General features: G+C 45.8%; 1 protein-coding gene across 10 annotated transcripts in view; it reads right to left on the bottom strand.

Annotated features, from left to right (window-relative positions):
- Window positions 1–22,158, bottom strand: part of Nsd2 (nuclear receptor binding SET domain protein 2) — a 78,231-nt gene that overhangs the window by 39,396 nt on the left and 16,677 nt on the right. For all 10 annotated transcript variants that reach the window (XR_015441396.1, XM_087187769.1, XM_087187771.1 and 7 more), the window contains 4 exons: window positions 13,267–13,892; window positions 10,953–11,115; window positions 3,840–4,006; window positions 2,670–3,152 (listed from right to left, as the gene is read on the bottom strand). Coding sequence is in view for 9 of the 10 variants with exons in the window: in XM_087187769.1 (XP_087043895.1) it covers window positions 2,670–3,152; window positions 3,840–4,006; window positions 10,953–11,115; window positions 13,267–13,863 (1,410 nt within the window). In the remaining variant the exon portion in view is untranslated. The remainder of the gene's footprint in view (window positions 1–2,669; window positions 3,153–3,839; window positions 4,007–10,952; window positions 11,116–13,266; window positions 13,893–22,158) is intronic.

The raw sequence follows: 22,158 nt of genomic DNA, 5'->3' as shown, positions 1-22,158 counted from the left end.
ATTCGGCAGAGGATTAGGAGGATTCATGCATTTTCCACTTACAGTATTTTCAGTTTAAAATGGGTTTACCGAGACCCAACCCATGGTACACTGAAGAGTGTCTGTATGTTATGGGTTGGATACACACTAACGTACACATGTGCACATAATTAGGGCCTGCTTCCTGCTGCATCAGCTCACCAGTGAAGGAGAGAGAATTTTACACTCATGTGCTCAACAGAGCCAGCTAAAAACAGGTATAAATCACTTACATCCACCTGAGAAGGTCATTATAGCTTTGGGCACAATTTTGCACAGTAACATCCTGGTAAGATACCTAACACACAGTAAGCACACAACTGTGGCTACTTCTCAATGTCTAGTCAACTATTTCAGCCATATAAAAAAAATATGGAAAATAAAAATAACCCACAGGCCCACTCACAGCTCACTGAAATGTTACCATCAAGACTCTACCAGCCCTTCTAGATCACTCCCTCCACGGCCTGCACATGAAGTTTTTAAAGCTTCCTTTTGCTTTTCCTTTTAGACTTCAGAGGAGGATGCTGCCATAACCAGTAGCCATCCTCTAGGACAGCCCTTGAGCCACCTTTTCATACTCTTGCTCCGCACTGATGAGGCCTGGATTTGTACTCGTGTCACAGTGAGGCTGGTGGCGTATGATTTCCAGGCCCATGAGAGCTATCACCTGGCCCTTGCTCGGACCCCCTGCTCTAGGGAAACGAGGCCCCTCATCCATCCGTGGAGAGGGCCACATGGTAAGGAACTGGGCCTCCTGCCCGCACATAAGTGAGGACCTGGAAGCAGGCCCTCTGGCCCCAGCAAGCCTCAGAGGCAGCCCCAGCTGGCACCTAATTGCACCTTCAGGAGACACTGCAGCCTAGCTGTCCCACCGAACTGTTCCCAGCTTCTTCCTCACCCACAGATCTCAGACGGTAAGCGCTGCTGCTGCTCTAAGCCACTGTGTTTGGAGGTAACTTGCTATGCACAACCAGTAGCTAACAAAGGCACACACAAAGAACTTGAGACAAAGCATTCATTCAACTCTAATTTAGTTTTTGTTTTCAACATAAAATTAGGACTGGAGAAGGTGAGAAAGACTTTAAATCTTGGAAACTCAAGCCAAAATCTGCTAATGAAACTGCTGCTAACATTATCTAAGCCAGTGATGTTGAACCTTTTTAGAGGTTTCAATAGTAACAGACGGCTTTGGCACATGTCCCACAGGTTCGCCACCACTGACCTAGGCTTGCTTGTGTGTGTGTGTGTTACTAAGAATTAAATCCAGGATCTCGCACTGAGCTACATCCCCAGCCCTTTTTATTTTGAGACAGGTCCCACCTAGACAGTCTTGCTCAGATTGGGCTCGAACTTGCAATCCTCCTCCCTCAGCTGCCCAGAGTGCCTTGCCACCACACCTGCTGCCTAGGGTTTCTAATGAACAAAGACTCACAGGGAAAAACTTGAGATAGTCCACCCATTTGAAGATCCATTTCAAGAAGTTCAATACTTTTCCTCATTCACAAGAAAGAAGCTGGAAACTGACCTCTAACATTAAACCACCCTTGCATTCCTGAGAAAAGCCCTACCGATTCCTCCTGAAGGCTCCCCAGCTCTTGTGTGGGGACAAAAACCTCATGTCCCATGACTTCTGACAAGACCCAAACCATGCAGCTGCACATCTCTGTCAAACGCCTGGCGGTCTTGCACTGCGCTATACGTCATTTCCCACAGAACAGGTGCTGGCTAAACATCCAATGATAATGTTTGGAAAACAGATGCTGTTTGTTATTGGTACCTTAATAATCACTCTGTGGAGTTTGGAAACCCCTACACAGAAAATTCCCATGAGGCCGGGGATTTAGCTCAGTGGTGCCACCACCTGCCTCAAAAGCGCAAGGTCCCAAATTCAATCCCCAGTACTTAAAAAATTCCCAAGAAAGTGAAATTAAACACTATAATAAAAAGGCTTTTGTGCTACCAGATAACACACTCACTTCAAGGAACAGTGAACTAAAGAGGAGGCTCAGTTCCTTATGATGGAATTGAGCCTTTACTATGCACAAATAGATCATGTATCTTATTAAAACAGTAAAATTATTTAAATGCTTTCTTTAATCCTGGGCATGGTGGTGCACACCTGTAATCCTAGCACTTGGGAAGCTGAGGCAGGAGGATTGAAGCCAGTTTGAGGCCAGCCTGGGCTACATAGTGAGTTCAAGGTCAGCTTGAACTACATAGTGAGACCCTGTCTCAAATAAATAAAAAACAAACAAACACACACTTTAATCACTGATACATTACTGTTCTTTTATATCTCATGGAAGTAAATATTCAACATTCTCAATGCTAGTAGATCCATATGAATGGGCATCCCCACACCGGACACTCCGAAAACGCTCCCCAGCGATGGACGCTCCTGGCAGGGCAGCCAAGTGAGATCCCTTCCCAGCAGTACCGCCTCTTCCTGGGAGAAGCCAGGGAGCAACCCAGAGCCAAGGTGAGTGTCTCTGCCCCGAAGGAGCAAGGTGCTGCTCCCTAACTGTAGGTGTTAGATCCAAATCTCAGTGAGACTCACTGCTGAGAAACAGATCTTCTGCACCAAATGACTACTCCTCCAATTTAGGAGCTGTGGCAGGAAACACCTCAGAGCCCTCTAGAATACTGACCTCATCCCGGTGCTTTTGACAGAAGACCAAAAACTGAGACGCCGCACCTCCCTTCCGGCTCCTTGGAGTGGAGGCTGCTGCCTTCTTCCTCCCAGGGGGAGACCCGACTCCTCTTTTGGGCTCGGCCTCGGTGGGCTTTTGTGGAGTGCTCTTCTCCATGCAGGCATCACTCTCGTGGTTCTCGACAGAGCTAGACCGCTTGGCTCTCCGCCTCCTCTTCATGGGAATGCCCTCCTCCTGAGCAGCCTGAGGGTCTGCAGCAGCTGCTTCCCCAACCCCGGCAGGCTCCACCACTTCTCCAGAGCCCTCAGCAGCAATGCCGGCCTCCTTGGCTACCTGGGGGTTGAGGTGCAGCTGGTCCCCCACATAGAGGAAGGTGAACTTGGCTTTCCGCTCTTCCACAGACAGGCTGGCAGCTTCCTCCGCCTGAATGATGCCCATCTCCCACTGAGCCCTCAGTTTCCCTGAAATAGGTTTCAACAGCTGTGAAGAGACATAGGACATTGAGAGTTCTATTACACGAACATAAGACTTCACTCACTTCACAAGACATTTTTATAATTTCAGATGAATTTAGAAATCAAAAACTATTAAAACCAATGGATTTACACACCTGCCTCACAAGTGCAGGGTCCCAACTTTGATCCCCGGTACCAAAAAATAAAAATAAAAATAAAAATAAATAAATAAAACCAACGGATTTAGCGGAGTTTAGCCAGAATTCAGCCAATAACTATTGTTTCTTTAAACTAGAATTCCAATCACATTAACTAATGTAATCTAGTGTACACAAAAAGATAAAAATTATAAAATAAATTATTTCTAGGAGTCATCAAATGAATAAAAGAAAAATAAGTTGTCTCTAAAGACATTCCCCATATTTTATTTCATTTATTTATTTATTTTTTTTGTACCAGGGATCGAACTCAGATCCTTGCGCTTGTGCAGCAGGCAGCGAAACCACTGAGCTGAATCCCCGGCCCAACAGAGTAGAAAAAATTTTTTTTTTGGTACGGGGGACATATTTTAGAGTATATGTGGGAAAAAGAAAACAATGACAGATGCAAGAAATCATTTCGAACAGACCTATGTTCAACATAAGACAAATGATAAAAAAAAAAAAAAGATTAAAATCTCGGTCTATAAGCTCATTGAAGAAATATCTACCACCTTGATTTTCTCAGCTTTCGTGGGTGCCTGCCTGGCACTTTCCTGGCATAACTTCTCAAACTGGCCTTCTCCTTCAAAAGCCACAAGGCTCTTCTCAAATATCCATGCTCTTTCTGGGGCATCACCAAAGAACTGGACGTGATACTGGCGTGCACTCTTTTTCTGACCTAATTTTTAAAATAAAACATTAGAACACGAACATTAGAATTTGGGGAGAAATTAGGCAAGTCTATTGTTGTTTTGACATTGTTTTATTTGGTGCTATGTGAGCCTACTAACCTCAAAATACTCCACGCTGCATGCCCAAGAGGGAAACTCACTGACAAGAGACAGAGAACCCAAGCGTGTAAACCCAGCACTCGGGAGGGACTCTGTGAGATTGAGGCCAACCTGTGCTGCACACTGAGATCAAGGCACCCTGGAATACAGAGCAAGACCCTGCCTCAAAAAACTGAAAAAATCAAATTTAATGTCAAAAGGGCTGGGGATGTAGCTCAGTGTGAAGATGGGGTGGGGAGGGAGAATGTGCAAAGCTGGCTAGGAAAGAAGACAACTGGCTGTGCTCCTTCCTCTCCTCCCTCTTAAGGTCCTCTTATGGAGAGGTCAGACAAGCAGCACAAGAGCCAGCATGAGCAAGGGGCATCTCAACAGGGAGGGCGCAGCAACAGTGCAGGTGATGCCCGGAGCTCCCCGCCAGCCACCCAGGACCTGGGGGAAGCATGGTCAAGACCACAGTGACCCCTCAGTACCCTCCACCGCCACCATACCCTTCCAGGTGGGTAGAGGGAGCCTAGACGAGGAAAGAGATCCAGGTCCCCAAACCCAAGAGGAGGTAACCCAGAGGAACCGGAAGAGCCGGCCTCGGAGCCAAGCAAGGGAAGCAGGGCGCATGCAGAAGCCTCTGCACACGGCTCTCAAGAGACCCCTGAGGGGGTGGCGGCTGGGCCCAGAGCCTCCCACAGGCTCTGCACACAGCAGCCAACCCGACAAATGAGCCCAAAGCACACAGGAAGTTCAGGGCAGCCCTGCAGAGTCACAGGCAGAACACAAGGAAGGAGGCACCCCGCAGGGACAGAGTCTGGCTGGCTATGGAGAGAGAGCACAGGAAAAGAAACAGGCAGAAAATAAAATTCATCAAAAACACTTGGAAGTCCTGGCATGGTGCGCATTCGTGTAACCCTGGCACTCTTGAGAGGCCAGCCTGAACAACTCAGTAAGAGTACTGGGGTTCAATCCCCAGTACTGCCTAAACAAACAAACAACAAATGCAAGCAAGCTTGGAAGATAAGAAATCCCTCCCAAAGAAGAAAAAGATTAAGATGAAAAATAACCATTCCCATTAAAAACCTACAGGATCAGTCCAGAAGGTGCAATGCCCAAACAACAGCCTCTCTGGAGAGGGGGACAGAGAAATTCCACAGATCAACAGAAAATCATGCCTCAGAACTGAAACTCTTGCCCAGGGCCTCACCACCAACACCAGGAGCAGGACACATCCTTGTGAAATCCACACTGCTGGCAGCAAGCAGAAGGACAGAAGCCATGGAAGAGGAGCAAATCATGCAGTGATAGGAAGCGTGCAGTGACAGGTCCTACAAGTACAGCCCGACTTGGTTCTGAAGGGAAACAGAGTAGAGCCTTCTTTTTCTTTTTTGGTACCGGGGATCGAACTCAGGGCCTTGTGCTTGCAAGGCAGGTGGCAGAACCACTGAGCTAAATCCCTGGCCCTGGAGTAGAGCCTTCTAATAATGAGAGGAATTATTCTCAATGCAAAACTCCACACTCATGATTATCAAGTATGAGGACAGAAAAGTATTCTCTGAACCACAGGAAATCAAATGTACCTCCCATACCCTATTTGCTCCCCAGTACTGGGGATTAAACCCAGGCCTCTTTTGTTTTTCAGATAAGTTACCCAGGCTGGGCTCTAACTTACAATCCTCCTGCCTTAGCCTCCCAGAGTGCTGGGATTACAGGCGTGCACCACTTCACCCAGCTCTACATACGCTTTCTACCAATGTTGAGAATGCACTCCTGGGGATGGGGATACAGCACAGTGGTAGAGCACTTGCCTAGCAGCCCAGGTCCCATTCCCAGCACCACAAAACAAAGAAAATGTGAATGTACTCCTGCAATCAATAAGGAAAGGACATGAAACTACAGAAACGATGCGGGCGCCTCAGGAGAGTGGGCGCAGCAAACAGAGGAGCAGCGCAGGCCAGGGAGCAAGCGCCCGCCCCGGGAGAAAAGAAGGCACAAAGAGCTTCCGCCCACCCAGAGAAGTCTCGCAGAGGTAGCCGCAGCGGCAGCAAGGGGAGAGGGCTGAGATGAGTTCCCAAGGACTCACACATAGGCTTTCTTCCTCTTGTGGAAAGAAAAGAAGTACGTGTACTCAAACAGGAGAAATTACATAAAAGTGAGGTTTTGGTGTTTTGTTTGCTTTGGGCAGTACTGGATAAGAAATTAAGGGAGTTCTGAGCTGCACCCCCATCCATTTTTGAATTTTTCTCAGACAGGCTGTCACTAAATTGCCGAGGCTGGCCTCAAATTTACAACCCTCCGGTCTCAGCCCCCAGAGTAGCTGGGATTCCACACCCCGCAGGATAAATGTTAAAGTCAGAGAGATAAATACTTGAGAAAAAATGGAGGCTTTACAGACACCAAAGTGTATGACATTTAACACAGTAAGTAACTCCAGAAAAACAAAAGATTCCTCAAAAAGAAAACTAATGGTACACAACTTGGCCTTTCACTGAATACTTCCAGAACTTAAATTATACAAATAATTTTTAATTTAAAACTGACTTAATTATACAGAGAAAATGAGGGAAATGGTTGGAGAGTTTAGTGCCCATTTTCTACAATAAAAAGACAACAGAAAATCTGCGTGGAAAGTGACAGCTGCTCTCACCACTGAGCCCCGTCCCCAACAAACTTTCAGCACTCTCAGAACACACGTGTGGAGCTGGGCAAGGTGTGCACACCTGCAACGCCACTGCTCTGCAACGTCCAGAGTTCAAATAATGACTTCCAGAGGGAAAGGGGATTTCTCACTATTAATCTTTCAGTAGCATTTTTAAAGATATCTTTTCGTTTTTATTACTTCATTTAATATGAAGGCTTTTTGTGGGTTTTTTGCTTTGTTTTTGTTTTTGTTTCTGTTTTGTGGTGGTGATGCTAGGGATCAAACCCAGGGCCTCTGCCAAGCATGGTGGCACACACCTATAATCCCAGCACTCTAGGGGGCTGAGGCAAGAAGATCGAAACTTAAGAGCCCAGCTTGGGCAATGCAGTGAGAACTTGTCTCAAAATAAAAAATAAAAAAAGAGCTGGGGATGTAGCTCACTGAAAAGGCTCTGGGTTCAATCCCCAGTACTATTTAAGAAAGATATATGTCATAGCAGTTTTATAATGAAGAAATTTTAGGGCCGGGGATTTTAGCTCAGTGGTTCAGCCACCTGCCTCGCAAGCGCAAGGTCCCGAGTTTGATCCCCAGTACCAAAAATAAATAAATAAATAAATAAAAAGAAATTTTATAGTACATATAATGAAATAATATGAACTTAAATTGTGTCTATAAACAAATTACAAATCCTCAGTAGCACGGGAACTAGCACAGAGAATCAACAACCTGGTCTCATCTTAATAAAAAGCTTCTGGGGGCCAGGGATTTAGCTCACTGGTTCCACCACCTGCCTCACAAGCAGAAGGACCCGAGTTCAATCCCTGGTACCAAAAAAAAAAAGAAAAAGAAAAGCTTCTGCACAGAAGACACACCACCAGCAGAGCTAAGAGACAACCTACAATGTGGGAAAGAATTTACCAGCTGTTCCTCAGACAAAGGTCTATTATCTAGAATACGTAAAAAACTAAAAAAAAAAATCAGATCCCCTAAATATAAAGACCCAATTCAAAAATGGGCATCTGAAATGAACAGGCATTTCTCAAAGAAGTAAAAGCAGCAAATAAACATATGAAAATATGTTCAACATCACTGGTCATTCGAGAGATGTAGATAAAAACAACACTGAGATTCCACCTCACCCCAGAAAGAATGGCTGCTTTCAAGAAATTAACCAGGCCGGGGATTTAGCTCAGTGGTTCCGGTGCCTGCCTCAAAAGTGCAAGGACCCAAGTTCGATCCCCGGTACAAAAAAAAAAACAAAATCAATCAATAACAAATGCTGGCGGGGCTGTGGGGACAAAGGAACCCTTCTCCACTGTTGGTGAGAGTGCAGACTAGTGCAACCACTGTGAAAATCAATATGGAGATAACTCATAAAACTAGAATTAGAGATCCTATTTGACCCAGCTATTCCTCTGCTGGGTATCTTCCCAAAAGAATTAAAAGAATCATACCACAGCAATATATGTACACCCATGTTTATAGAGGCATAGTTTGTAATAGCTAAAGCTTAGAAACAGCCCAATCACCCATCAACTGGAGACTGGAAAAAGAAGATGTGGGGTTTTTTTTTATAAAATGGAGTACTACTCAGCCATAAAGAACAAGAAACTATAGAGATATTTATAGCTAAATGGATGCATATTGAGGCCATCCTCTTAAGTGAAATAAACAGGACACACCTGTGTAAATACCAAATAGTTTCTCTGGTGTGAAAAACTGAAAGTGTAAATAAGAATAAAAATGTATAATTGATATCGTGAAATAGGAAAAAAAGGTCTAAAGGAGTAGGGGAAGTGGGAGGGGGAGGGGAAAGGAAAGAAGGGAAACGAAAAAATATGAGAAATGGAAAAAATGGAAACAAAGTCTTTGTAAATAGGGAAGGGTGGAGGGGCTGAAGGGAGGGCGGGGAAATGGGGAAAAAATAAGAACCAAGATACATCATGTAAAGGTACAAGATCCCAATGATGAATGTAACTGTATTGTACACCTAAAATGTACCAATAAACTTAATGGGGAAAAAGTGACACAAAAAATGATCTTGACGTGTCATAATAGGAAAAAGTACGCTATTACTATAGTCTGGTCAAGTTTATGAAATAAATGAAAACACTTTTTAAGTTCTTTCCAATCTACAAATTTGATAACATAATCCAACTTTCTCCTTTCTGGTGTCTCTCATCTACAGAACTTCGTTTGGTCCACCCAGAGAGGTGACCTCTCACTGCTCTGTTTCTCTCCTACCAGCTGGCCAGCCCAGTGCCACTGCTGCACCTGCCCTGCTGCGTCCACCCCCACCGTCCAGGGATCTCAGTGCTCCCCTCTCCCAGCCTGGTGCCCAGCTGAGCACCATGTCCCCTCGCTCCTCCCCAAAGCTCATCTGGCCCTGGGCTGCCTGCCCCTTCAGATTTGGTGGAGCCTGTCCCAGCCATCCTCACATGCAGAATGGGTCCCACAAGAGACAAGGCTGCCTCAGCTGAGGCTCCAGGAGGAAGAGCAGCCACAGAGAGGCAGCCAAGGATGGTGCCCCCGAAGGAAAAAGACACACAGGGCAGAGTCACAAGGGCAAGAGATCAGAGCTCCCCGGGAGCCAGAGCACAGAGATGACTGCACCGGAGCTTCCCAGTTCCGTCCCTGGGGGGCACCAGAGCCCCACAATAGGCTAAGTAGAAACCGAAGGAACTACCAGTAGAAAATGGCACACCACTATCCCAGTGAGGAATTTTCCAACAGCTCTGTATAAACACTAAAAATTCCCCAGACACAATGGTGTGTGAAGATAAATGACACCAACCAAAAGACCTGCTGAGTGGGACTGTGTCTGGCTCTCAGGACTGGAGCAGAAAGTGTGTGCCCCATGGGTGACACCACACTTCAGAGGGGTGGCAGACTCTACTTCTCTGTCACGCTCCAGATCTACGTGCCCTGAGGTTCATTCATGCTGGGGCTCTGGCACCTCTGGGGAGGCCCTTCCTTTCTGGCAAAGCCAGGACCCCAAAGGTCCCATGGCAGGGACAAGACTGGAGGCAGGCAGGGATCCCTCGGAGCCCACCTGGCCCTGAGCCCCCCAGCACAGCACAGCCACTCACAGGTCCAAGGGGACACTCGGGGTCTCCATTACCCTGACCCCGCCACTACAGTCTATGGTTGCCACAAGGACTGCCATCACCGACGCCCCACAGCTACCTGACCCACACCAGCCAACAGGCCTATGCAGCACACAGGTGACAAGGTGAGGACCTAGGCCCAGGTGGACAAAATACACTCCCCGAAGCTCAGGCCTCTGGCAGACACCAGCAGAGGTTACAGTCCTGTGGCCCCCAGAGTGGTCACACAGTGTGACTAATGGGCAGTCCGAGGCCAGAGTGCTGGCCAGGTCCAGCCAGGCAGTAGGCACTGGTCTGCTCAGCCCGACTCAACTCACATCTCATCTTCTGCAAACCAAATTCCAACTCTACGTGGAAAGAACTGTCCAGAAGAATCTGAAACCAGCCAATCTTTGCTTACATTTCCACCAAAACCCATCTATGGGTTGTCTATTATAGTATTGGCTCTTTACTGGTGACATATTACCTTCTGAATATGTTCTTCAGCTGTTTCATCTACCAATTTATCTACCCTGGTTTTGTAAGACAAAAATGACCATTTCTAACTGTTTTCCTCTTCCCACCAGCTAATATGACCAGCTTCGACATTTTTATAAGTCAAAAGTGTAAAATATGATTGGTTAATCATGCTGAAACAAGCAATCACAGTACTAGTCAAAGAACAAATTATCAACACAGGGATGTAGCTCAGCGGCACCGTGCCTGCCTCCCAAGCACAAGGTCCTGAGTTTGATCCCTGGTACCGAAAAAAAAAAAATCACAAAACCTGAAAGTAACACAAGGCAAAGACCATTTCTCCTAAGAAATGTCAGAGTAACTGGGCCTGGTGGCTTGTGCCTGTAACCCCAGCACTTGGGAGGCTGAGGCAGGAGGACCACTTCGAGTTCGAGGCCAGCCAGGGCTACACAGCAAGAGCCTGTCTCAAAAGACAAAACAACAGCAACAAAAAAAATGGCAGTGTTTGAATCAACCACTGACCTTAGGAAAAGTTGCAAAAGTGAACTACTATAGGGCCATTTAAGAAGCATAAGCAAGAAGCACGGAGATGAGAAAGATTATGTGCAAAACAGGAAAACGGAAAAACAGCCAAAACTGCAATACCTTTAAGTTTGGTGTGGTTGTGAAGGAGTGGGTCGGCAGAAACCATGCAAGGCCACCAAGGGTAACCCGACACTTTGGACCACACCAAGTCACCCACGCTGTATTTCAACAGGTGGTCTTTGTCTCTGCCAGTGTTTGGGCAGGACTCTTTCTTAACTGGAATCTGAAAGAGAACAGAAGATTAATCAGGCTCTAGGTCCAAACATACATGGAGGGCTAGGGGTACAGCATTTGTTTGGCATGCCTGTTGGCATCCCCAACACCACCAAAAATAAAAATAAAAAAATAAGCGACACAAACATGGACCCCAAAAAGCAGTGCTCCTCTTGCTATGTTTCAGATCACAGTCCCAATATCTCTTCCTGGCAGCTGCTGTGTCTCTCGCTCTCTCCTAAAGGGTCTGCACAGGGCAGCTCTGCACTAAGAAGACTTCTAGTAACCTCCTTTGGCCCGGTGCATGGTCTTTAATGGTGCTTTAATTCCAGAACCCCAAATCCACACTGACCCTTCCCCTAGCCACATGTCTGTCAATCCTCAAGAGTTTGTGCTTCACCCAGCAGCAGAGCCCTCTGCCGAGGCAGGGCCAGCCCCAGCCCTATGTTCAAGGGCTCAGAGCTCTCTGAGCTTCTGTTTCTCCATCTCTAATGTCCTCCCCAAGCCACCATGCATTCTATTCTCTAGGAGGGCCACAGCCTCCTGAGGGTGAGCTCCTAAGAGCACTGCAACTGCTTTGGGCCTCAGTTTCCTCCTCTTGTGAGCTGAGGGTGACACCCTGAAATTGAAATCTCACTGGCTGTCAGAGATGCATGAGCATGGTGGCAAGGACTGGTACAGTCACATTACATGCTTTCAAAAGACCTCAGCGCTGAGATGACACACAACATCCCAGGTGTACCCCACCAGGCAGGTGGAGAGTCAAAGTGTGGGTAACGTCCCCAAGTTTTAACAAGACCAAGTGGCAGAGCTAGGAGTAAAAGCCAGGTTTCTGGCAACTTGAACAAGCTACTCCTCCTGTAAAACATAAGGTTCACTACATCCATGGGCATTTCCAAAGCCCATTCCATCAGCCCAGGCTACTAAATGGGTGTTTTAAAGTCTGCCTTTGAGGACTGGGGATTTAGCTCAGTGGTTCTGCTGCCTGCCTCACCTGAGTTTGATCTCTGGTACCAAAAAAAAAAAAAAAAAAAAAAAGTCTGCCTTTGAAATTACATTAGGAGGAGCAAAGTAGCTCCTGAGCACCCAAAAGCCACTGTTTTTAAGCCCTTACACTCTTAATGACTTTAAGGATTCCAAGGAAACGTCAACTATTCCTTCTGTCTGTGGAACTCCTAAACAAAATCCCACAAGTATAATTGTAAACTACATGTTCCAACTTTATTGTGGCACCAACTCATACCCATTTGGGGTTCCTGCCCTACTTCTCCCAGAGGCCTGGAGCCGCAGTCAAGGCCAACAAGTACCCAGGATGCCCAGGCCACGAGCCTGCTGGGTGAGAAGGGGGAAGGGAGCCGCCTGGTGTCCTTACCTCCTTCTGCAAGGCTAAGGTCCCTCTGCTGTTTACATGGCCTACACTCACAGAAGTGTGTGACACAAAGCATCTGCAGAATAAACAGGACCAAGCAACCCCCACCTGAAGGCAGGGTTCCTTCCTGCCTGGGGGAGTGTACCCACACTCAATGGTGCTCAGAGTGCTGGGCTCTGCACTGGGAACCAAGAACATCCCGGTCCTCAAGGAGGCAGCTAACTGGTAAACCACCTGGTGGAGGAGAAGACAGGCACTGGGGCCTCTACACAGCACAGCACCGCCAGCCCCTACCGCCAGGCAGCACAGACTTCAGTCCCACCGGAGGCCCAAGTGTCAGCCTGAAGAATGCCCTCCAGGAAGGAGACCCAGGAAAACAGCACAGCTCAAGGCATCCAGCAAGGGCCCGGGAACTGGCAGGCTTGGGTTCAGAAACTGGTTCTGCCTCCTCTGCGTCGTTTTTAAAATTTATTTATTTATTTGGGTACCGGGGAACAAACTCGGGACCTTGTGCTTTCAAGGCAGGCACCGGAACCACTGAGCTAAATCCCTGGCCCTTTTTTGCGTCATTTTAATCCCAAACACTTAAGCTCTAGGCCTCTCAACTGGTCCAGCATGTGGCTATGGACTTAGGTGCCCTGCAACCAAGGCTCAATTGGCAGCAGTCCCACGTGGCCAAGGCAGCTGGTGGCACCAAGCTTGTCCCCCAGTCTCTGGCTGCCATTGCAGATGTCCCCACATAGTCCCGCTGTCACCGTACCTTCATGGCATAATTGAATCCCTCACACACACCTTTTTATCTGCAGGACTCGAGATCTTGGACACCAGAGCTGCTTCCACAAGGCCCTGCTCCAGCAAGGAGTCGTACTTTATGCTCCTTTTCCTGCTCCTCCGCACCTTGCTCTCCGACTTCGGCCCATCTTCTTCTGACTGAGACACATCAGCAGCACTGTCACCACAGATAGAAGATTCAAAGAGAGGTTTCCCATTCATGTATGTTTTGGTGATTTTCAGCTTGATTTCTGGAGAGCCATTTTTGATAGGGGTAGTGTTGGGCGGTGTCCCAATTCCTTTTCCTTCCTGGGACTCAAAACACAATTTGGCATCGGGAGCACCAGGTTCTCCATTGAACACACAGGAAGTAAGATCCTTCAACTTCTCTGCTGGAATAAAGGGAAGTGCATCGTGGCCATTAAACTTCTGCATGACCCCCTCCTGTAGGCTGTTAGAAAGCTGAGCTTTGCTGAGGAATACAGAACAGTCGCGATTCATTTCACAGTTCTGAGTCTTTCCATTTGTATTGCCAAGGATTTCTGGTGCCTGCTTCATCTTTATGCACTTTACAACTTTTTGCACAGAAAGAGAACTTTTTTTGATACTAAATTCCATCCAGCCTAGATGCGTCGGCTCTTAGAACACTAGACAATTAAATGAGGGAGAGAAAAAGCAACATATTACATTTAAAGCCTAGGATAAGTACACCAACACCTCTACTGTATAGCTTTGTGGAGGGTGGTGATGGGGGGGCGGTGAGGCAATTTATGATGTTTTATATAATGAATTAGGTTCCAGGAGGAAACTAATACCACAAAAATGACACAGAATCAAAAAGTGATAAATCTGAAAGGAGGCCACAAGGAATCATGTGTAAAAGGGGTAACATGACAGTCAGGATGGGAAATTCCAAGCTGCCATTACCACCCACAGTCAATGTGACAAGGACACAACCTAGCCTGCGTACTCACTCTGGACACAGATTACCACCTGGCCCCCTAGCACACCAACACTTTCAAAGAGCTGATGTCGATCCCCAGCACCAGAAGAAAAAAAAAGAGATCAATGTATGTGGGCAGCTAACACCAGACTTAGGTAAAAGGACAACAGGGGAGCATAGCAAAATAAACACTAATGGGCAAAAAGCTCATCCAAGCACTCCGCTACAGCTGAGGAGGATGCTGAGGCATGCCAAGGTCACCTGCCCAGCAAGGTTTAAAATCAGATTTTCCAACTCCCAGCACAGTATAGCTCCAGACTGATGAAACGGAATAAAAGAAAAGAAAAAGCAAAGCAAGCCAAGAGTGAGCATGCAACCACATTCCAGTGAGCTCTGGTCTGAGCCGGTCCAGTGTTCTACTCTCTGCCCAAAGCTCTTCTTGCACAGGCCCAAATTAAATGCTCAGTCAAGGGACAGCAAGTGCAGAAACAGCAAGTGCAATGCTCACATTTTATTCATCTGTCACCCAAAGTTTCACTATCAAGGGGTACCACTGCTGGGCCACAGTACACACTACCCTGCCACAGGGAGGAAAGAGTTGGCCACAGCATCCACATGAGACCAACTGCAGGTGAGGTCGTTTAGGAAGACCTCGTGGCTGCAGTGTGGTGATGGAACCTTCACCACACACCATCAGTCCCCTCTGGGAGACGCCAATAAAGGGTCAAAACCCCCAGAGACAGGAACAGGTGGACACCTGCTCAGCCAGGAAGACTGAGGCCACACCATCCCGGACTCCCAACAAAACCCTCTGAGAGGGCAGCAGCTAACAGCACTGGAAGCAGGAGCACAGCTGAAAACAGCAAGGGCGGAGGTGCCCATGAACGGAGAATGCATGGTTCTCCACCAGCGTGACTCTGCTCCTTGGGGGCATCCAGGCCTGCCAGGAAACACTTGGTTCTCATCACTTGGGCACTGTTGCTGACCATCTCCTGGGGAGAGGTCAAGCCTGCTGCCAAACACCCTCCAACGAACAGAACAGTGCCCACAAAACAGAACAGTGGTCCACAGTGTCCACAGGGTCAAGGTGAAAAGAACCTGACATGAAGCAACAGTCACTGGTGTCTCCATAGAAGACCCAGGGAGCTGAGAAAGGGGAGAGAGGGAGAATATTAAAACAGCCCAAGTTTCAGCTTAGCTTCCTGTGCAACAACAAACACATTAAAATGTTTTGTTTATCTTTGCTCATTTATTGTGGTGCTGGGGATTGAACCCAGGGACTCCTACATCCTTGGCCCTTTTTAATTTTATTTTTCAGACAGTCTCACTATGTTGCCCAGGCTGCTTCAAACCTACAATCCTCCTGCCTCTGCCTCCTGAGTGTCCCCCACCACACTCAGCCATGTCACAGTTCTTAAAGGCACGGTGTGTCAGAGAAGGCTCCACTTCAGCAAATATCACTAGCCATCCCACTGTTGAGAACTACAAACCCTTCACAAACCATGAAAAAAACACCTGGAGGGGCAAAACCTCAATCCACCAAGTGCAGGTGACACCTGTATCTGGTACTTTCCAAGCCACCAAGCTTATAAAGTAACTGAAATGGGATTCTGGCTGCTGGACAAAAACCACTTATAAGAATATAACAGGGGCCGGGGATTTAGCTCAGTGGTTTCGCCGCCTGCTGTGCAAGAGCGAGGACCCAAGTTCGATCCCCAGTACCAAAAAAAAATAAAAGAATATAACAGAATCCATAATGTGGATACAACATTCATGATACTGTATCTAGTATATAATCCAAAATTGCTAAACATAAGAAACAGAAAAACAATATAAACTAATCCCAAAATGGTCCAAATACTGAAATTTGACAGACAAGGATTTCAAAGCATCGATTACAGTAATGCTAAAGGACATAAAGGAAAATCTAGTCCTAAAGAAGAAATACATTAGAAATTACATCACAGAAAAAGAAAGTATGAAAAATACCAAATGGAACCTCTGTAACTAAGAAATACTATATGTGGAATCAAAGTATCGATGCATTGGTGCAACACCATACTGGAAATAAGTAAAAAAACTTGAAAATAGATCAATAAAAAGTAGGATGAAGTCAAAAAAATTAAGACAACGAGCCGGGGATTTAGCTTAGTGGTTCCGCCGCCTGCCTTGCAAGTGCAAGAACCCAAGTTCGATCCCCTGGTACTAAAAAAACAAAAACACAAAACAATTAAGATAAAAAGGAACAGCTTTAGCATTCTGAGGAAAAAAGTCAGAAGTCTGAATTCCCATCCAGAAATAAAAGAGAGAAAGAATGAGGCAGAAAAAATTTTTTGCAGGGGGAAAATATAGCCAAAAATTTCCCCCAATTCAGTGAGAGGCAGAAAAGAGGCTGAGGGTGTAGCTTAGGGTTCCCTGGTTCAATTCTCAGTACCCCAAAAGAATTTTAAAAGGGTAAATATATTTTGAGAGAAATACAAAGTTGTCACCAGCAGATATACACTACCGAAAAGGGCTAAAGGAAGTCCTTCAGCTTGGAAGGAAAATAAGGGACCAGGAGCCGGGGAGTTAGCTCAGTGGTTCCGGCTCCTGCCTTGCAAGCGCAAGGTCCTGAGTTCGATCCCCGGTACAAAAAAAAAGAAAAAAGAAAGAAAGAAAATAAGGGACCAGGCTAAAATTTAGGTCTTCACAAAGAAATTAAGGGTTCTAGAAATGCATAAATATAATACTACTTGTTCTTATCAGTTTAAAGTTGGTACAGCTAACTCAAAGTATGTAGCCCTGTAGGGGCTCTGATTTACATTAAGTATAATGTACATGACAACTAAGTGTCAGGAAGGGGGCAGTAAACCCAGACAGTTGCGAGGTTCTTATATTTAAATAAAATGATACAATAGTAACACTAAGAAGACTAGGATGAGTCATGGGAACAAAGTATAATCACAGCTAAAGCAACAAGGAAAAAAATAAGTAATCTAAGGTAGCGCCAACAGATTAATATGATCAGTTATCAAAAATTAAAAGTACAGGGTATTTTACATAAGAATTCAGGTTTCTTGGCTGGGGATTTAGCTCAGTGGTTTCGACACCTGCTGCAAAAGCGCAAGGACCTGAGTTCAATCCTCGGTACCAAAAAAAAAAAAAATTAAGAAAGAATGCGGGTTTCTGGCTTCTCTTAGAACTTAACCAGGAACATGTTCAATACCTGGTCTCTGTGGGTCTTTCTTTGGCAGGAGCTCTTTTCTCACCTGTGGGGCCTGGGGCCTGTTTCTCGTGTGCACTTTTTCTCCTAACCTGGGTGTGGGCTGCTCACTTCCCTAGGGCTTTGTTCTAGGGCCCTCGGGAGAGGTCCACCTTCACATTCGCATCATCTTTCTGAAAGCTTTTTTCTTTTTGTCTTTCAGTAGCGGGAACTGAACCCAGGGCCTTTGCACTAAACTACATCCCCAGCCCCGCTCCCCCTTTTTTTGAGACAGTCTTGATAAATTGTTGAGATCTTCCTCCCTCAGTCCCTCAGAGTCCTAGGGATTACAAGCATGTGTCACCACACTGGAAAGTTGGCATTTTTTATACCAGTTATACCAATACATAAAAATTCTTTCACAAGCATTTTTTTTTAATCTAGCTTTTTTTTTTTCCAGTACCAGGAATCAAACTCAGGACCTGGCTCTTGCCAGGCAGGTGCAGTGCCGCTGTGCTACATCCCCAGCCCTCTAGCATTTTTTTTTTTTTGGTACCGGGGATCAAATCAGGACCTTGCGTTTGTGAGACAGGCGGCAGAACCACTGAGCTAAATCCCCAGCCTCTATCTAGCATTTTAAGAAAAATATAAAACCCATCAAAGTTAAAATGAGGTAGAAAACCTGAAGAGCCCAGTAACTAAAGAAAAAACAACAAGCAGTGAGCTTCAATCGTGTGCTTCTCCACTCCTTCGATGAACAACCTTTGTGTATGGGGAAGGTGGCAGAGAAGGAGGGCGATCTCAGATGCAGAAAAGCACAAAGAACTCCAGGACAGACACACATCCCCCTCAGCCTCTGCCCCAGGAGCTGCAGGTCCTGTTGATGGAAAAGCAAACACTATAGAGAATAGTTCTTGGCTCCCTCTGGGGCTCCCACTTCAAGGCCATCTCTAGCCCTGAGAGGGAAGGAGGAAGTGAGAGGCCCCCACGGCTCAACAAGGAGTGGGGGCCACACAACCAATGCTGCCCTACACACATCCCAGCCCTCAGGGAGCCAAAGTAGACAGCACTCAGATGCAGCCACCTCCTCAGGCATCGCCTCCACAGGATGAAGTGCTGCATTCCCCAGTAAAGGGTCCATTTATTCTCCTGGGTCTGTGATATGTTCCATTAACGCACACGCATCAGATGTGGCCATGGTGGAAATGCTACCCTGTCACTCTGCCCTGCTTCTGACCAGTCAACATGCCTCTTTCCCCGTGCTGGAATGTACAAACACAGCTCAGCCCATTTGATGCAGGCCATTATTTACCATGCAAGTATTTCATTCCTACTGTGTAAGTTATTTATAGGTGTAGGAAACACACAACACAGAAAACAATGGCAAGTTTCCTACAATATTATGCAAGGCTGGCAGAATCCTCCTACCAGAACTAGAGGAAAATAAGATACAACTTGGGCCAGGGATTTAGCACAGTGGCGCCGGCACCTGCCTAGCAAGCCCAAGGTCCCGAGTTCGATCCCTGGTACCCCCCCCAAAAAAGATACAACTCAAAATCAGTCTGTCAGATTGTAATAAATAATACAAAATAGAAGGAAATCAAACCCAGGCATTTCAGTATTAAAATGATACTATTGGGCCGGGGATTTAGCTCAGTGGTTTCACCACCTGCTGCACAAGCACAAGGACCCGAGTTTGATCCCCAGTACCAAAAAAAACCCACAAAAAACAAAAAATGATACTATGGACGAAAAGGATTTATCCAAAAATGTAAGGATGATTCAATATCAGGAGCCAGCTAGGCGTAGTGGTGCACACCTGTAATCCCAGCACTGGGGAGGCTGAGGCAGGAGGATCAAGGCCAGCTTGGACTACATAATGAATTCAAGACCAGTCTGAGATATACAGCAAGATCCTGCCTCAAAAAAAAAAAAAAAAAAACAATTCTTGAGTTCAGGTAGTAGTTACAGAACACATGAAAAAGCCTTAATTTTTCACTTTTACTGGTAAAGGTACGTTTACCTCTGCCCATTTTGAGTGCTTTTTAACATAACATTACTGTGAAACACATTCCATTACATATTCACAAGGAAATATTTTAGGCCTCAGTCTTACCTTCAAATAACTAGTATTTTAATTAGGGCAATGTGAAATTACTTTTTGATTCACAGAATGATTGTATTATAACTTAAAATGTTTATTATTATTTTAGGAAGATTGGAGCCACCATCTTTTACTAATCTGAAGTTCTTATGCAGTATTTTGATAACCTCTATAAGAGGAAATAGTGTTCATAAAATTAAATCAGCATATACTTTCAATAATTTTGATTTTTAAATTTTGTTACTGAGGTTAAATTTTGGCCTGGTGTTCACATACAATATAAACAATTTAATTATGAAGTTAAATAGACTTTAAGTATGACACACCTGCATATAAATAAAAATTGTGTGAACAAAGACACTTTACATGGGAATTGTACTGGATTAATGAAAGCATGTGAAATTGGACCTAAAATTATGTTATTAGTGACTATGTGCAGCAATGCTAATTTTTTTTGTACTTCATGAATGAATGTATTTAGTCATAGTTACTTTGGTTTAAATGTCTAATGTCTTTAGTTTTTTTTTAATTTTTATTTTTTTTGGGTACCGCGGATCGAACTCTGGTCCTTGCGCTTGCACAGCAGGTGGTGAAACCACTCATCTAAATCCCCGGCCACAGTTTTTTTTTTTAGTGTGTTTGCAATTTGTACTATTGATGGGCATTCTTGGACTTGAGGGGTTAATGTCAATGTGTAATTTGTGTGATTTCATAGAATCATCTAATGTGATATACCAATTTTTATAAGTAATATTTAGATAATTCTAATAACTGTATATTTGACAACCCATTAAAATGTTTTGCATTGGAAAAAAATCAGGAACTTTATAAATGTTATCACATTAGTAGAATATAGAAGATTTCTGGTAAAGGTAGCTAAAGGTAGCTGTCATCCCTAACTCAAAACAAGAAAGGGAAACCCCAGCTCTAGAAATAAAGATGTAACCACACCCCAAGCCTTATGGGGTACAGGCTGTCCATGGTGGCTAAAATACAGAAAAGAACCCCAGGCAGGGGCCTCACTGAGTCTGGCAGGCTCTCTGTAGAGCCTGCAGCAGGTCACAAAAGTCACAGGGATGCTAGCTGCAGTGCTCAGGTGCAGAACTGTGCTGACTTCAGCTTAGTGCGCTGCAGGGCCCTGGGCAATTGACCTCTCAGCCCACGTCCTGGGACAGCAGACTGGCTCAGCTTCTTCTGAAACATAAAGGAGGACAAGAAGGCTCCGCCAGGCAGACACACACGGGGGCAGTGAGTATCACTGAGCCCCATATACTGAGGACCAGCAGGGCCCCGAGGAGTGGAGTCACCTGAGAGTCTGAATGCCACACCCTCTCCTCAGAGGACTGTGACCCCAAACCCCAGGCAAGGACTGATGTCAAGATGGGTCCCTGAAGGGTGGCACCCATAGCCCTGCAGGCAACCCAGAGATTGCTCCTAGGCGCCCCCGGGACCTCCCTGCCAAGAGAAGCTGGGCCAGGCAACACAGCCCTCACCCACCCACGAGGGTTCCCAGGGAGCAGGGCCCAGGGTGCCATGGAAGACCTTCTGCAGAACAGGAACAGGAAATTACTGTTTTCATAACTTCAGACTTGGAAAGAAAAAACAGGCACGGAAATAAACTCAGTTGTTGAATTTAATGCAGCAGACTAGACATAGCTAAAAATATAGTAAGAAGATAAATCTGAGTAAATCACCAAGGAAAAAGCTGATAAGGAGATGAAAAATATTTAAGTGGGACTAAGAGACATAACATTCATGTTTCGTTCTTTCAAATGTTTTAGAATGCCCACTGTGTACCAGACACTACATTGTAGGTGCTAGGGTCACAGCACTGAACAAAACAACCAATCCAAAAGAAAGCAGGGTCTTGAAGAAATACTGACACATCTATGTTCATAACGGCATTATTCAAAATACTCAACAGACGAATCCACCAGCAAAACATGGTCTATTCATACAATGAAATGTTACTCGTCCCTAAGAGGAAGTTCTGACACTTTAGCTGCAATATGGATAACCCTTGAGGACATTGTGCTGAATGAAAGAAGCCAGATACAAAAGGACACATGCAGCTGAGTGTAGAAGTGCTCGCCTAAAACCTAGCACTCAGGAAAGCTGCGGCAGGGAGATCTCAAGCTAGAGCTCAGCCCGGCGACTTAGCAACTGTCTCCAAAATTTAAGAACTGAAAAATAGTTGGGTGTGTGACTCGGAGTGAAGACCTTGGGTTCAGCTCTCAGTATAAAGGGAGGAGGGAGAGAAAGAAGGGAGGAAGGAAGGTGGGAGGGAGGGGAAAGAAGGGAACAGAGGGAAGGGAGGAAGGAAGGGAAGCAGGCAAATCTGCCTCTTTCCACTTACCTGAGGAATTCGGTGGTGAAAATCACACAGACAGAAAGCAGAATGGTTGGGGCCGGGGATTTAGCTCAGTGGTGCCCACCTGCCTCGCAAGGGCAAGGTCCTGAGTTTGATCCCCAGTACCAAAAAAAAAGAAAGCAAGAAAGTAGAATGGTTGTTGCTGGGGGCTGAGGAAGGAGAATGTGAGCTGCTGTTAACGCTTTCCTTGGGCTTGAGAGCATTCTGGAGACGGGCAGTGTGTTGGTTGCAGACTGTGTGAAAGTGCTTAACCCCACAGAAGTGTGTACTTCTTTTTTTTTTTTTTTTTTGCTCAACAGTCCTGAGGATGGAAC

This window comes from Heterocephalus glaber, unplaced genomic scaffold, assembly GCF_053883595.1.
Source record: "Heterocephalus glaber isolate CG9 unplaced genomic scaffold, H.glaber_assembly_v1.0 deba00001509, whole genome shotgun sequence".
NCBI classification, from domain to species: domain Eukaryota; kingdom Metazoa; phylum Chordata; class Mammalia; order Rodentia; family Bathyergidae; genus Heterocephalus; species Heterocephalus glaber.
Note: the sequence above shows the minus strand (reverse complement) of the source record. Positions and strands in the feature narration are given on the sequence as shown.